The sequence below is a fragment of the Homarus americanus genome, unplaced genomic scaffold, assembly GCF_018991925.1.
Source record: "Homarus americanus isolate GMGI-L3 unplaced genomic scaffold, GMGI_Hamer_2.0 scaffold32871, whole genome shotgun sequence".
NCBI lineage: Eukaryota > Metazoa > Arthropoda > Malacostraca > Decapoda > Nephropidae > Homarus > Homarus americanus.
Window position 1 is genome coordinate 3225042 of NW_024748870.1, and position 16336 is coordinate 3241377.

At 37.4% G+C, this 16336-nt stretch overlaps 1 protein-coding gene across 3 annotated transcripts in view; it reads right to left on the bottom strand.

Annotated features, from left to right (window-relative positions):
* LOC121853156 (TBC1 domain family member 16-like) overlaps positions 1 to 16336 on the bottom strand; it is a 28951-nt gene that overhangs the window by 6849 nt on the left and 5766 nt on the right. For all 3 annotated transcript variants that reach the window (XM_042347114.1, XM_042347115.1, XM_042347116.1), the window contains exons 2-9: positions 14775 to 14955; positions 14413 to 14593; positions 12771 to 12876; positions 11751 to 12405; positions 6540 to 6701; positions 5548 to 5767; positions 3875 to 3962; positions 435 to 610 (exon numbers count right to left, since the gene is read on the bottom strand). In XM_042347114.1, coding sequence (XP_042203048.1) covers positions 435 to 610; positions 3875 to 3962; positions 5548 to 5767; positions 6540 to 6701; positions 11751 to 12405; positions 12771 to 12876; positions 14413 to 14593; positions 14775 to 14874 — 1688 coding nt within the window. In that variant the 5' untranslated portion in view covers positions 14875 to 14955. The remainder of the gene's footprint in view (positions 1 to 434; positions 611 to 3874; positions 3963 to 5547; positions 5768 to 6539; positions 6702 to 11750; positions 12406 to 12770; positions 12877 to 14412; positions 14594 to 14774; positions 14956 to 16336) is intronic.

Genomic DNA, 16336 nt, shown 5'->3' on the forward strand with positions numbered 1-16336 from the left:
TCATGTCGTGAAATTTGGTGAAAACATATGCCAAAGGGCTAAACTTTTGGTGTGCTCTGCCTTGTGGTGTAGGGGGCTCTCATAATGTTTCACGAGTTATATTTAATCTTTGGATGAAATTGCGACACGACTTTTGTCTTTGATTGTACATTCAGGGAAAGAAGTCCTGTCAGTCCTCTAACCTGAGACTCATGAACCAGTGAATCCTAAACATCAAACACTGTTAAGCCCATAGATGGTGTACTGGGCCGTGTGATGTCTCGGATTCACATGTTCATGAGTCTTCGGGTTCGTGGATAGGACGGAGAACTGACAGGACTTTCTTCCATGACTACTGTTACTTATTTAATGTATTTAAATTTCTATGCTCAAAGTCAACAGAATTAAAGTGGTACAGTACAGTGTATATTAAACTGGGTCTATCATAAGCAGACCTGATCTTGTGGTAGAGCTGGTGTTTCTCCTCCATGATGGCCTGTCGCTGCTGGAACGATGTGCGAAAGTCATAATAGTGGAGGAGGAAGGGCCACACATTGGCTCTCAGTTGAGGTTCCACACCACCAAAGAAAATAGCTCGCCTAAGTGCAAGGTCATCTTCTATTTGTCCTTCCTAGTGTATTTAAAGAGAAATAAACACGCAATAAATAGTTTAGGCAATACAGTACAGTAAATACAAACACACTAAATAGCACTACATTATGAATGAATTTTCCTCAAATGTTTTTTTTATGAGGGAATGGGCAAAAAATACGTGACATTCCACCTCTCTGTGATACACAAGTCACAAGATAAGGGAGTTACAGCTGTCATGTACTTATTTTTCCTCGGTCATCCCATTAAGTGTCCTGTTTTTTCATGACACCCTATAATAACTGAAGGTTAAAGTTTTCTTAAGTTTGTGATATATGTTTTGTTATTCTGATTTTGTGATATGTTTTAGTAATTGATGTGATTAAAGATCATTAACTTATGATTTTATGAAACAGTTTTCAATGTAGAATATTGCAGTGGTTTAAATGAAGAATGTAAACAAAATGTGGTTAAATTAGTGAAATCGTATTGGAACAAGGAGAAGAAGCTCAAGCTCTCTCTCTCTCTCTCTCTGGGTATTATTGGTGAAGGACATGGTATTTTGTATCGTGAAAAAACCCACAGATTGTAAGGGTATTCCAGTGTTTTCTGGTAGTCATAAGATATTGTATTATAATCTATTTGTGAAGCATACTTGTAAAGTAGAGAGAGAGCATATTGTTGGATTAAGATATAAGACTGATATTAATGTAAACTTTGTGGAAGCTATCAGCACGTGTGAAACCATTATAATGGTGAACAAAATTCAACTTTTTGTCAGTTGCATACATTTTGAAACCTGTTTCTGGGTAAATTGAGGTCACTGATTTCAAATATGGCACCGGTTTTTTTCTATCGGGTCTAGTTTTGTTGCGGTGAGTTACCTACCATTTACTACTATATATAGTTAGACTACCATATACTACTGCTAAAAATCTAAACCAGCACACAGAGAGGAATTACCAAACACGTAGAATTAATTTTTAATTACTTTTATTTACCTTGACAAGCATATTTTGGATTCATCAGTTGCTTTTGTGAACTATGCCAGATTTATTCAGGCACAAACTTGCGTTTAATGGACTGTCTTGAATATCGCCTCTCAGTGCAGTCTCGCTGAATGCTCCAGCAATAGTCCGCCATCATGTGAATGTCCCAGCGACCTTGATACCTGTCTTCCATGACTTTGATATCCTGGTGAAAGCATTCACCTTGCTCATCACTCACGTCCCCCAAGTTTGCCGGAAACAGTTCAAGATGACTGTTCAGGAAATGCATCTTAATGCTCATGTTGCAACCTAACACATGGAAACTTTCCATCAAAGATTCAACGAGCTTTTTATAGTCCTCTGATTTCCTGTTTCCAAGAAAGTTCCTTACAACAGAAACGAATGCTCCCCATGCATTTCTCTCAACATCAGTCATGGATTGAGTGAAGGCTTGGTCTTTAATCAGCGTCCTAATTTGAGGGCCGTCGAAAATACCTGCTTTGAGTTTTTCTAGCGTTAAACCAGGGAACACTTCACACAGATACTTAAAACAGTCACTGTCAGTATCGAGCGCCTTGACAAACTGTTTCATAAGGCCCAGCTTGATGTGAAGGGGCGGGAAAACAATTTTTTCACGTTCCACTAGGGGTTCATAAATGATGTTCTTTTCCCCAACATTGAGGCTTTCCCTAACTGGCCATTCCTTCTGAATCCAGTGTCTGTCTTTGGCTCTGCTGTCCCAGAGGCAGATAAAGCAAGGAAATTTTGTATACCCAGCTTGCTGTCCTAGCAAAAAATTGACCATTTCTAGATCAACACAGATGATCCATTTGTGTTCTTCATATTTGAGTAGCTCCAAAGCTGTTTTGATGTGTTCATATTTTTCTTTCAGGTGTACTGAGTGTCCTATGGGTATTGCGCCAAAGATGTTGCCTATATGTAATAAAACACACTTCAGACTCCGCTTAGAGCTATCTATAAAGAGGCGCCACTCTTTCGGATCATAACCTGGAGCTCCCATCGCGGTGACTAATCCAGAAATATCACAACAGTAGACGAAGTCAAATTTAGAATCAAAGAACTGTAAGAGGTTCTTTTCTCTGTTGCGAAAGAATGTTACCTTTGTGTCTATTTTCAGCAAGTTTTTATCTTTTAACCGTGAAGCCAACAATTCTGACAGCTTTTTAGACAGACCCAGATCTCGAACTAAGTCATTGAGTTCTGCTTGGCTAAATGTTTGCACACACTAATGCACACACAAATCTATATTTGACGCACTGATGTAATTAAGAATTATATTTGATGAATGTAAACTAATATGCTTATTACCTCCCTTTGCTATCTTCAGAATCTGTGACCTGATATGTAAATTGCCGCGTAGCATCAAAACTAGACCTGATCTGCACAAACGAATGCCATTTTCAGAATCTGTGACCTCAAATCTACCAGAATCAAGTGTCAGAACTCATGCAACCGAAAGTGTGTTCCCCAGTGTTGTTTAATATACTTTTTATGTAAATGCTCTACTTCCCTATCCTGATTATATTTGTTACAGCATAAGGAAGACTGTGACACAGCTTACTAATAGGGTGGATTGGGTGTTGGGACTCTATCTTGAAAAACACTTTCTTTCAAAATACAGTAGCTACAGCAACAAAAATTTGGATGTCAGCTAACTGCCTACAGCATTATCATGATACATAGCACCTTGAGAGTAACAGCTTGTGTATCATCTGTGGGAAACAATAATACAAGTATCCCTCACTATTCCATTCAGTTCATCAATTTTCTGAGGGTAGTGATCATACAGAGGGATAGTGTACGGTATTACAACACCCCGCTGGGCATCTCCACATTAATGATTCTCTTTCAATCTCTAGCATTAATTGAGACACGATACATTTATTCTTGTCTCTTGCACTACACTAGAATGGTCTTTGTACATACTCCCTGATACAGTCCAGTTGTTTCTTTATCTCTACCTACTCTAGTGCAGGACACCTTGAGCAGACATTTTGTATTAGTACTTGTTTCCTACACACTTTTAGCATATATATTTACCTCATAGTAATACAGTTTTCACATATTCCTCAATTATTTCTTTCAAAACACTTATAGAGACTGTATATGGTGCTACTACAGCGTGTGTTCTACAAATATATTTACACTGTCCAATACTTTACACTGTGTACAGACTACTACAGAGTACTATCAAAATTTTCTTAATGATTTTGTGTTTCTAGATTAGGTTAGGTTAGGGTAACGGTTTCTTTGTAGAGCGCACGATATAGTAGCATTCAGTTTATCTTTCTTACCTCATTGAAGTAGGTGATCCAGGTATCAGGGTCCAGGCATTTATGTTGACCCTCTTCTGGATGAAGCTCAGACTCACTCACATGTGGCCTTCAACAGACACAGTATGTCATTAGATTTATATACTGTATATATTAAAAAAGAATCATTTACTCAAAACATTGTCTTCTGATGGGGCTATAACATGAAACTGAAAAGATAACATAACATCAATCTGACAAGTATAATCCATTATATGGAGGTTTCACATCTAATGGACCTCACTATAATAGACTTTCTTATCCATACAATCCATTAAATAGAGATGTCATCATATGCTGTACATATCTAAGGAACAAAATAGGACAAAAATAAAATGTCAAATGTATTCCAGCCTTTGAGTCATTCCCCTGTCCGGTCTGCAGGATTGGAGACTAGAGCAGGTGTGTGTGTGTGTGTGTAGGGGGGGGTTCATGTAGTGTATTTTATTTCTTAAGAGCAGCCAGCTACTTCCAATAGTCATCCTTAACCCTTAAAGGTCTGACGTTGTCCCAGAGTGCCCTATGTAGTAGGGGTCTGATGGCATCAATCTCGCGCTTAATTTTTAAAAAATTTTCCCTGTGAGTAGAGTGACTATTATTGTGGCAATAGCTCATCCCTGCTCACCCACATTTCTCCTTGACCACATCTTAAGCAAATAATTAGTATAACAGTTGTCACCATGGAGGAAGGTCGCACGTCTACCTCTCAGGATTAACCACTTAGACCTCTAGCTCCCAAGCCCTGCCACTCCAAGCTACAGAGTGGTGAATGTACTGTACATACGGTAGTGTAATAATAAGGAACCATGTGAAGGTGTTGTCAAGTTGTAAGAACATGGGGTGAGTTGGTAGTGCACCATCGTTCACTCCCAGATGCATGGTAACTGTCAGAGGGGCGCTGAGGTACCATGTCACACCAACTTCTCTGACTCGCCAATAACCATAGGTGGTGAGTACAGTAATAATTATGTTATTTCCTATTGACTAACATGTTTGTCTAACATTTCATAAGACTAGAACATTCATTTAATATTTAAATTTTTTACCTAACTATTCAGTTTCTGAAGGGAGACCCCAAGATTCGTCAGACCATTAAGGGTTAAATATCTCAGATTATTTGGTCTAGGCAGGACACACGAACCCTAGCTGCTCCTTAACACCTTCACTACAGGGACACCACTTTTGATATTCTATTTGACTAATGACAGACCATTTTATTCAGCAGAGAGGGGACCCCATACACAAACAGTTAACAGATAGGTAGCATCCCATTTTGTCTACTTCCCATTAGGTTAGGTTAGGATAGTAGACATAATGAGAATATGTGACATTTTCTGAGTAGACAGAATGAGAGTAAAGAAAGTGGGCATAAACCAACAGATATGTCTAGTATCAGCTGATAGGATAAATAAATATCTTCAGGCTTTGTTTTCTGTCATTAAAATCAGAGACAACAATATTCCACTTACTACTGTCCACAACATTTACTCTATCTTAAAATACAATATATAAATCAGTGTAAAATGGCTGTTAGACAGTTATGGTCATGATGGCTACACTTTTAAGTATATATATAAAAAAAAGCAACACGTTTCACTTGAATATTTGGTAAATTTTTTAAGATGACAGAATAAAATACCAATAATGCTGCTTACATGCACACAAGGAACTGTTTAAGGGCTGCATCTGGTGTGGGAATTTCCTCATCTCTGGGTTTAACTAAAAAGTTCCAGTCCTCAAATACTGCAGCCAGCTTGTCTAGACCACCATGATGGAAGTGGAAGATCTTGTACTGGCTCTCCCTGCTGGCAATCACCAACTGGCCACAGGTGTGATCTTGGTCACTGAAGAACAGCCTCAGAGACTTACTCTGTCCTGAGGGATATAATTCACACAATTCATATAAAAATAAAGTAGCTTGCCTGCAGTGCACTTTGATGTTATATTCCAAATATTGTATTGTAATGTACAGTATAAAACAAAATGGGCTACACAAGCTAAGGCACTCAACATACGTACTTGGGAACGGAGGTGAAAAGTGCAAGAGGCAGTATAAGGAGAAGGTGCAGTCAGGGTCAAAAGTCTTGAACACTTGGCAATATCTGGCATCTACTTCTGAGTTATATATACAGTATATGATTGGGATATAATAATAACACTACTTGTCATCATATATTATGCCTGCACCACGAAATGGGATAAAACTCTCCTTAATACCTAAGATCTTCGGGTACTTACATGCCAAATACTGTACTGTCAAGTGTTCAAGACTCTTCACCCCGACTGTACATGGGGAAAATAGTACAGTGCTTTGGAGTGGCTGTGGAGGCTATTGTTAAGTCTGAGAGTGTGACTGAAGGTTAAGTGAACTGTTGCCAAGAAAAATGTGCTACAGGGAGGTTCTACCTTTACATTTCTCCTGTGGTACCGGTAGTGTTTCCACCAATGGCCCGAGGAATACAGACTTCTAGATAGAATAATACTTAAACCTTCACATATTTACTACTCTCACTAAACTCAATAACCTTGCTTATATTTACCCATATAAATAAATTTTTCTCATTTCTCATAACTTTCAGTGTTTCCCGGGAAACACAAACTTAATGACTTTCTGATTTAAACTACTGAGATGTACAGAAATACTCACTGACATCAATGCTGAAGATGCCACACTTGTGCTGTCGTCTAACTGGAGAGGATCCACCATCAACAGGAGTTGGGCAGAAGGATGACAATGATGAATCTGGGAACGCCAGATTGGCAGAGTACGCCATAGATTCTGCACTTCGTTCATACCAGTACTGTTCTCCTGAAGAAAGTGCGGGCATAAACATCTAAATCGTGTTTAAAAGACAAAAACATTATTACGGTAATCATTTGAACTTGCTAGAGAATATGAAACCCCAAAATCCCTTTATCTGAATGTGTCTGATTATTACAGTAGCAATACAAATTCAAATTAACCCTAATCATCCCTGCTACACCAAAATCATCAGATCCTCCTAATGCTTAAGAGAGGCTGTTAATCTGGAGGTGAAGCTAACTCTATTTCTTTATTTGGCCAAGATGATTGTTACAGGTATTTACAGTTTCTAGGTCCAAAATGTTCTGGTCAGAAACACCCTCTCCATATTACTATAAGTACAGTACTGTACCTGTACTGTATTTCTAAATATGTTTAGTGTATTTATCAGGAGTGCATTAATCATACTGTACTAACAAGATATATATACAGTATACTGTACTGCACATATATATATACAGTATTACCCCGCCTAACGCGGTTTCACTTAACGCGTTTTATCATATACGCGGTGCCTCGCCAGAGCTGAACTTTCACTTAACACGGATTTTTTCCACATATACGCGGTGAGTGTCCGGCTCGAGACGCTATTTTTAGATTTGCCCCACCCGCCACCCTGCCTGACTGCCTGTTTTAGCTCATAAAATTCATACAAATTACCCGGCCAGAATATAATTTACATTGCTGGAATTCTTATAATTTGGTGATCATTTTGAATATAAACATCATATATTTTGCATTAGACATACAAATTTTAGATAAAAAATTTTCTCAGAGTAACTATGTTATCTTTTGTGCAAAATATATGACATTTATATTCAAAATATTCCTGGTCTTACAAGGAATCCAGCAATGTCAATTATATTATCCTAACTTTAGTTTGAGGTATTATTTATTAAAATTTAGTGGTTATCCCACACATCTCCTTGGGACGGTTGGTGGGGGGTGGGGGGGAGGGAGGGACCGACCGACCATCTGTTACCCCGTGAAGAATTATTTTTTTTTTTATTAACTGAAGATATTTGTTTTAGCTCATAAAATTCATACAAATTACCCGGTCTGAATATAATTTACATTGCTGGAATTCTTATAATTTGATGATCATTTTGAATATAAACATCATATATTTTGCATTAGACATACAAATTTTAGATAAAATTTTTTCTCAAATTAACTATGTTATCTTTTGTGCAAAATATATGACATTTATATTCAAAATATTCCTGGTCTTACAAGGAATCCAGCAATGTCAATTATATTATCCTAACTTTAATCTGAGGTATTATTTAATACTAAATGTTAAAAACTCTGGAAGGGAGGATTGGTGGGGGGTGGGGGGGAGGGTTGGGACTGACCGCGCGGTTGGAAGAGGGGGGGAGGCAAGGTGGGGTACTTTGATTGACAGATAGTGTCGTGAAGATTATTTTTTTTTTTATTAACTGAAGATATTTGTTTTAGCTCATAAAATTCATACAAATTACCCGGTCAGAATATAATTTACATTGCTGGAATTCTTATAATTTGGTGATCATTTTGAATATAAACATCATATATTTTGCATTAAACATACAAATTTTAGATAAAAAATTTTCTCTAGGTAACTATGTTATCTTTTGTGCAAAATATATGATTTATATTCAAAATATTCCTGGTCTTACAAGGAATCCAGCAATGTCAATTGTATTATCCTAACTTTAGTTTGAGGTATTATTTATTAAAATTTAGTGGTTTTCCCCCAAAAATTTCTCTGAGAGGGAAGAGCCGGCAGTGTAGTGTGAGAGGGGGAGGGATGTTGAGTCCATTATTTGAATGGACATTAACTTGGCGACTGTATTTCTCTATTTCTCTTAAGTATTAATTGTGTGCATGTACCATCATAAAATTAAGATGATATTTTTACTACAACATAGGTATGTGCCTTCAAAAAGTGGAGTTTGGGGGTCGGGCCGGTTTCTATTGGAATTAATCCCATATGTTCTGTTGTTCACTTAACGCGGATTTCACTTAACACGGGACCCTCTGGGTTCTATTGACCGCGTTAAGTGGGGTACAACTGTATATAGTATATTGTGTACAGTACTGTATTGTATACTTTTAAAAAATAATATTGCTCAGAAAAATACTTCAACAAATGAACAGACCACAAATGACACACAATACACCATATTTCATTTGGTTAAAGCCAGATGATTTTATTTAGCTCAGAAGGTATCCCATACACAAGGAGTTAAGTTCACCAAGGAATCATAATCAAAAGTCTGGTTCTAGCAACAATGAATTTGATCTTTAACACTGTGACCAAAACTGACAAGGACCCTCTTCTCCCTACTGGCTCAGTGTCAATTCATCATGATAAGACCAACTTCACGGTGATGCAAATTGAGTCACCAAACTTTAAAAAATTCGCCAAAAATTAATTTTTCAAAAGAATTGTGTCAAATTTTGATGCGTCATAGTAGTAAATATGTTCTATCAAATAAACTAATTGGCAACTCTCGAGGCCAATAGGAAGGGAAAACCAGAATGATAAATGAGCAGTATTAACTTAGAAAATCATCATCTTTTTGAGACTTTTTTTCGAGCCATTGTCACTATAACGAGGTTATATAGCTTGATACATTAACAGCTTTTGAAACTAAACACTTTCCCTATATGTACAGTAAATATGAAAAAATATTTCATTATACAACCATCACTTCATTTCTTTAACATTAAAAATAAATTATTTCAGGGAGTAGAGTAAGCAGTGTAATCCAGGAGTTAAGGCACAGCCCACACGGAGTTATGGAAATTTAAATGGATGCGGCTCACACTCACCTATATTCACTCACAATCATTCACTCTCACTCTTACATTTTACTCAGGCTCATTCACTCACTTCCTTCCCCAAAGTCCATCTACAAGTTCCAGAAGTCTTCCACCTCGTTGAAGGATGTGAGTACAGAATGATCTTATTTTATATCAGTACAGAATGAATTTATTTTATACAGTATAGTCTGGATTTAAGCGGATTTTGTTTACGCGTTTGGTCATTTACGTGGTGCCTTGCCAGAATGAAATGTTTTAATTACGCTGTAAATTTCATCATTTACACGGGAAGCGGCGCGGGCAGGGTGCGCACAAGGTCGCCCAGTCATCAAAACATTACTGAGTTCTTCACCTGCCACCCACCACAGCCGACCCAAGTCAGTGATAGTGGTAGTGAGGATATGGACTTTGAGGGGTTTGACAAAGAGGCCCTGCAAGCCTCTGTGGTGGATAGTGATACAATTGATACAAGTGATACAGGTGAGGGCCAATAATCTGCCCTCTGCCTCGGAACCAACCCCCCATCCTCGTGTGCCCAGCCATCTTTTCTACTAACGTAAGTGTTAAAAAACCTAATATTATTGATATTTCTCTTAAATATTAATTGTGTGTGCATACCATCATAAAATTAACATGTTATTTTTACTACAACGTACGTATTGTGTCGGAAAAGTGTAGTTTGGGGGTCGGCCCAGTCTCTATTTCAATTAATCCCATATGTTCTGTTATTTCGATTACGCGTTTCTCGTTTTACGCGGACCTTCACGGGTTAAATTAACTGCGTAAATACAGACTATACTGTAATATATTTTCTGTTATTTTATATTGCATTTTATTATTAGATTTTGTGTTACTTTCTTTTACTATGTGATAATCATGCGATGCTGTTGAACACCCATCCACCTACAGTATAAATGTTATTATGGTACAGTATATTTTGTTATAATTTGTGTGTCTCTTATACTGTATACAGTATTACCAGCTTTACACGGTGCGATTTCTCATTTACGCGATTTCTCATTTACGTGGTACCTTGCCAGAACCGGACTTTCACTTTCCGCGGTGCATCTACGCATCTACTGATATACGCGGTGAAGTATAATTTATTTTTTTTATTTAGCTCATAAAATTCATACAGATTACCCGGCCAGAATATAATTTATATTGCTGGAATTTTTACAATATGATGATCATTTTGAATATAAACATCATGGATTTTGCATTCGACATACAAATTTTAGATCTAATGTAATAATTTGGTTTACACAAAGCAAATATTTTATCGTTTGTGCAAAATATATGAAGTTTACATTCAAAATATTCCCTGACCTGCAAGGAATCCAGAAATGTCAATTATATTATCCTAACTTTAGTCTGAGGTATTATTTATTACTAAACGTTAAAATCTAGTGTTTTCACCCAAACATTTCTCAGAGAGGTAGGAGCTAGTGAGCTGGGAAGAGGGGGGGGGGGATTTGAGTCCATTATTTGAATGAACATTAACCTGGCGACTGTATTTCTCTTAAATATTAATTGTGTGAGCATACCATCATAAAATCAAGATGTTATTTTTACTACAACATAGGTATTGTGTCGGAAAAAGTGGAGTTTGGGGGTCGGGCCAGTCTCTATTGGAATTAATCCCATATATTCTGTTGTTCACTTTACGCGGTTTTCACTTTCCGCGGTACCCTGTGGGTTCAATTGACCGCGTAAATCGGGGTACTACTGTATACCAGTACTGTAAGTCATGCCATATATGTAGTCGAACATCCGCCCGTGTGCATAAAAAAAAATTGCCAAAAAATCCCTTAAGACTTACATGAATTTTATCGGTACCATTCTCTTGGTTATAGTGTTGGCTACACCACACCATTAAATACCTTATAAGGCTTAGGGTGGAACTGTGTGAGGAAGTAATTTACATTTACACAATCATATTATATTACATTGGCAGACACTTTCATGTGGTATATACTGTACAGTACTGTATAGTCTAGTATGTTAGCATCTCAGAGGTCACTCATCAAAGGACCATGAATCATAAAAGTAAATACCAGTAAACAACAAAAGTACTGTACTGTGTATAGACATGATCTTGAAGGCATGATCATGCTCTAAAGCAGAAATTAATGTACCAGGTATACAATATAAAAATTAATGCTGAAGTCTCATGTTTTTATTATGCTGTACTGTATATTACACACACACACACACACACACACAAATACATGCAGACAAACATACCATTACTAGAAGTGAAGTAGTGAGGTGGAGGAGATAACTGTGGTTCTGGAGAAGACCCCAAACTATCTTCTCTTTCACTGGTGAGTTGTCCAAGAGAACTTGACCTCTGCATAGTCTCTGTGGTCGTCAAACTTTCCCCAAGTTTATCTCCATCTGAGCTGCTATCTGAAGATATATACCTGCACTTCATGCCTGCAACAACTGTCTCATCAACAGGCTCTCTTGTTACTTCATTACTACAAGAAGAATTGTCTTCTTTAAATACATCATTTTCACTTATCTGATGAACCTTGTCCTCTGTAAGTTGTTTTTCAAGTGAAACTGCATCACTTTGTTCACTTTCAGGTAGCTGCCATTCCTTCTGTAAATGCTCTGTACTTTGTGTACACAACTCTTCATTATATTCATCAGTGATTACTTTATTTTCTCTTGTATATTCAACTCCCTCATCCTGCTGATCCTTCACTTCATCAATCATCTCCTTGTCTTCCTTTATCTCCTCAGCATCATCCTCAACATCATCCTTGTGTTGACCATCACAGCTGCTGCCATCACTGTTGGGACTCGCCTCGCCCTTGGACTGTGTAACTTCACTGGTTGTATCCAGGGTGGAGATACCCGATGTTGACATAGTGGCAGCATCATCCACTGAAGTCTGCCAACAAGAGAGAGGAAACTACTTTTTAAAAAGAAGATGGTCTTTTTGTGTTAACATGACCAAGACAGTTTTAATGGTCCGGTCTCCAAAAAGGTTATTACGGACTACAGAACAAAGTTAATAGATTCAAGTCCAATGAAATACACCAAGAAAAGTAAATGACAATACTGTACAGATTAAAATAACCTACTGTATACCAGACAGACCTGAATATAACTTCCAAGCTGCATCAACACAACACCATACTGTATGTTATGAGAATGATTACTGTAAGCAACAACCCAGGTAGGCAAGCTTTTACATAACATCTTATATTAAATAATACAGTATAAGATGTTTTGGAATTAAATGGAATTACCAACCTTTCTTAATGTTCCACTACTGTCATGTATTACCAAAGAGGAGACTGAAAGTGATTCAGAATCTGATGTTGGGTATGGTGAATTACTGCGGCTACTTCCATCCAGGCTGAAATTACAAAGGTGGAACTTTACTTATACCTATTTACATCATTGTTGGAGAAAAATACACTTCTTTCAACATGACCAAGATGTTTCAATGTGCTGATCACTATACAAGGATTATAATGAATAACCCATGACTGAAATAAAGACTGTACCATATCCAAGATCTTACATAAAACTCTCCTACCACAACTACCACAAGAGTACAAGATTTAAGTACAGTATACCAAGGGACCCGACCCACATGCTGTTGGGTGATCCAGGGCACAATTTTATCATTTCACTGTTAGATAAAAACAGGATTAACAAAAAAAAATCCTAAATAATTCATGACAAGACAATATCATTATGAAGTCACAAGTGTAAAGAAATCAAATACACGTGAAAAACCGTAATAAATACCCAGGAATAAATCTGTGTTTCAAGTTAAGTTCTCGTGCAGTATTGTAATGATGTTGGATATGGAGAAATAAACTAAAATAAAGCTACTGTATTTGCTTTAATAAGACCAAATTTACGTGTTGGCAGGAATTCCTCGGTTCAGATATTTTGAAGCACGTTCTTACAGAGAGAAATGGAATTATTAACCAATACAGTTATATATACTTCAGGTAATTTGATAAAACGGGAAACAATCATATTGCTTCACTGCCAAATTTCTTAATTCAAATTTTTTTTATTAATTTTCAAGTCAGAGCTGCTATTTTAAGTCATTGATTTGTTATTATGAAGGCTGAAGAGGAATTAAATATGTATGTAATAATATCTCCGTTAGACAGAATCCTTCTTAACCGAAACACTCTGATAACTGGAATTGAAATTTTCTCGGATAATCGTCCCCAAAGCCGTAATTTTCTGGAAAATTCTGGCTTTGGGAACAACTTACCGAGAGGCACTATTCTGGAAAATTCTGAGAAAATTATCCCAGTACCCGGAGAATTCCAGAAAATTCCAGGGATGGAATTTTTTTGGGTGGTCTGAGATGAAAATCAAGCTCATTTTCCGGAAATTCCTAGAAAATTTTTTCCGGTACCCAGAAAATTCCAGGGATGAGGGATTTTTTCCGGGTTCGAGAAACTCGTCTCTTTACCCGGAAATCTCACATTCCCGGGAGTGTTCTGCACCAATTGTTCTGGCTAACGAAGATATTACTGACTAATATAAAAAAAATACCCATTTATGAAAAAAAAAATTAAATCATTGTTTTAAATCATTTGACTTAAGTCATGCAAATCCTGGATAAAAATGATGGGGGAAAACAACTAGCAAGTCATAGTTTCAAATCTGATCAAACAATAACATCTAATAAATACTGTACCTGAAAACTGTTAAGAACAATCATGTGTAAAGTAAAAATTTTCATCTATACTAAAAAAGGAGATAATGAACCAAATCAAGTACTGTGTCCATTAGGAACTCTGCAGATAAATGCTAAACTAAATGTATGTGCAGCTTAGTCCCTGCATAAGACAACCTCCAGTACAGGGGAAGCTAAAGCAGGCAAAAAAGATACCCGGTTGGCTTCATCTGATATACGCACTTCATGTGAGATATAAGTTCGTGGTTCCGACAAAGGCGATCATTTGGAATCCAGTTCAGGTGGAGTGTGGTCCCGTGAGTCGTATCTGTCTGACACTTAATAACCAAGTAGCCTGGATGGTGCACCCTCTCCCTGTCCCCACGATAACACGATGGAGGGTGTACGCAAACATTGTTTTTGCCTGTTGAGGAAAAATCCATTACCTAAACAGTACAGTATAAATTAAGGATATTTCTAGGTACATATCTCTGCAACACTCCTTTAATTTCAAGTATGTCTACGAACTCGTTGAGAAGATACAACATGGCACATAAATATAAACCTTTTCTCACGATATTTTAAAAGTTTTCACATTAACTTACAGAAAACAATATCTCCATCTTCATACGCTGGCTTGGAGGAATCAGTATAACTTATGCCTAAAAAGCTTGATGCTCGTTTCAAGATACCGTTGATTGACATGTTGGCTGGTCAGAGTATCCTTGAGGAGAGTCAACCACTAAGACACTTACAGCTTCTTTATCCTCAGTTCCATCTTAAAAACTGTAGAAAAAGAAAAAAATAATGTCTAAGACAAAAGTGCACATCACATTCTATTTCCCTATTACTGTATCAAGGAATAAATCACATTAACGGCCTAAATCTTGATGATGAGGAGAGTCGGGCAGTTAACACCTTTTAATACCAATTGTTCACAACATAAATATTTTTTTTTCATCACTTATCAGCTTACTAGCCCCTTGGGAAGTTCATCTATCCAGTGTTAGTACAGGGGGAAACTGGAGTCCGGGTAGCGTAACAGTTATAGCAAATGATACCCAATATACTGTAAAGTGATGAGGATAAATATATTTTACTTTTATCCTCTCCGCCACTAATCAGCTCGCTAGCTGCTTGGGCAGTCTGTCACATCTCCGTTATGCACTGTTAGCAAGTACTGGTGCATATACCGGCTCCTGAATGTATCTGCACCTGCTCCAGTGTGGGTCAAGTCTGGTCTTGAAAGAGCTCACACCTGGTGCCGTCACAACACACTCTGGCAGATTGTTCCAAGAGTTCACAATTTTCACTCTAATAAAGTTTGCCCTCAACTTTCTGAACTTATGGCTTCTTGAACCTTGAGCTCTGACCCCTAGTGGGGCAGGCATTTGCCAGCTCCAGGTATGAATATTTGACTGATTATGTCACCCCTTGCCCGTTTGTAGTATAAGCTAGGCAATTGAAGGCGTTCTAATCTCTCTGGATAACTGAGATGCTGTAGTGCAGGCATATCTCGGGGACCAGATGGGGTGACAGTACAACAATCAGGGATGCACCTCACTCTTGAAGAAATTTACGAGGGGCAGACCATCTAGATATGTGAATGACCTTTTTATATGACCTACTAGCTTAGCTACTTGATTCACCTTCTTCTCACAATGGCCCAATAACTTCAATTTGTTGTCAACATGCACACCCAGATCCTTTTCAGATTTGGTCTCTGTTAATGCTGTATCTTTGTCCTATTGGTACGACCTAGGTGCATCCTCCTACACTTTGTGACATTGAATCTTAAAGGCCATTCCTTCAACCACTCTTGAAGCTCATAGAGATCTTTCTGTAGCTCTTACCTGTGCCAATTACAGTTAACCCTCACTTTACGCGGTTAATGTAACCCGGAGGGTCCCGCGTAAAGTGAGAAAAGCGTAAAGTGAATAACATAACATATGGGATTAATTGAAATGGAGTCCGGGCCGATCCCCAAACTCCACTTTTTGACGACACACAACTATGTTGTAGTAAAAATTTTATCTTAACTTTATGATGGTATGAAAAAACAAGTAATATAGAAGAGGTTAGGTTAGGAAAGATAAAGGTTAACATAGGAAAAATAAAGGTTAGGTTAGAAAACTAAAAATTTGGTGTAACACTTACGGTAGTAGAA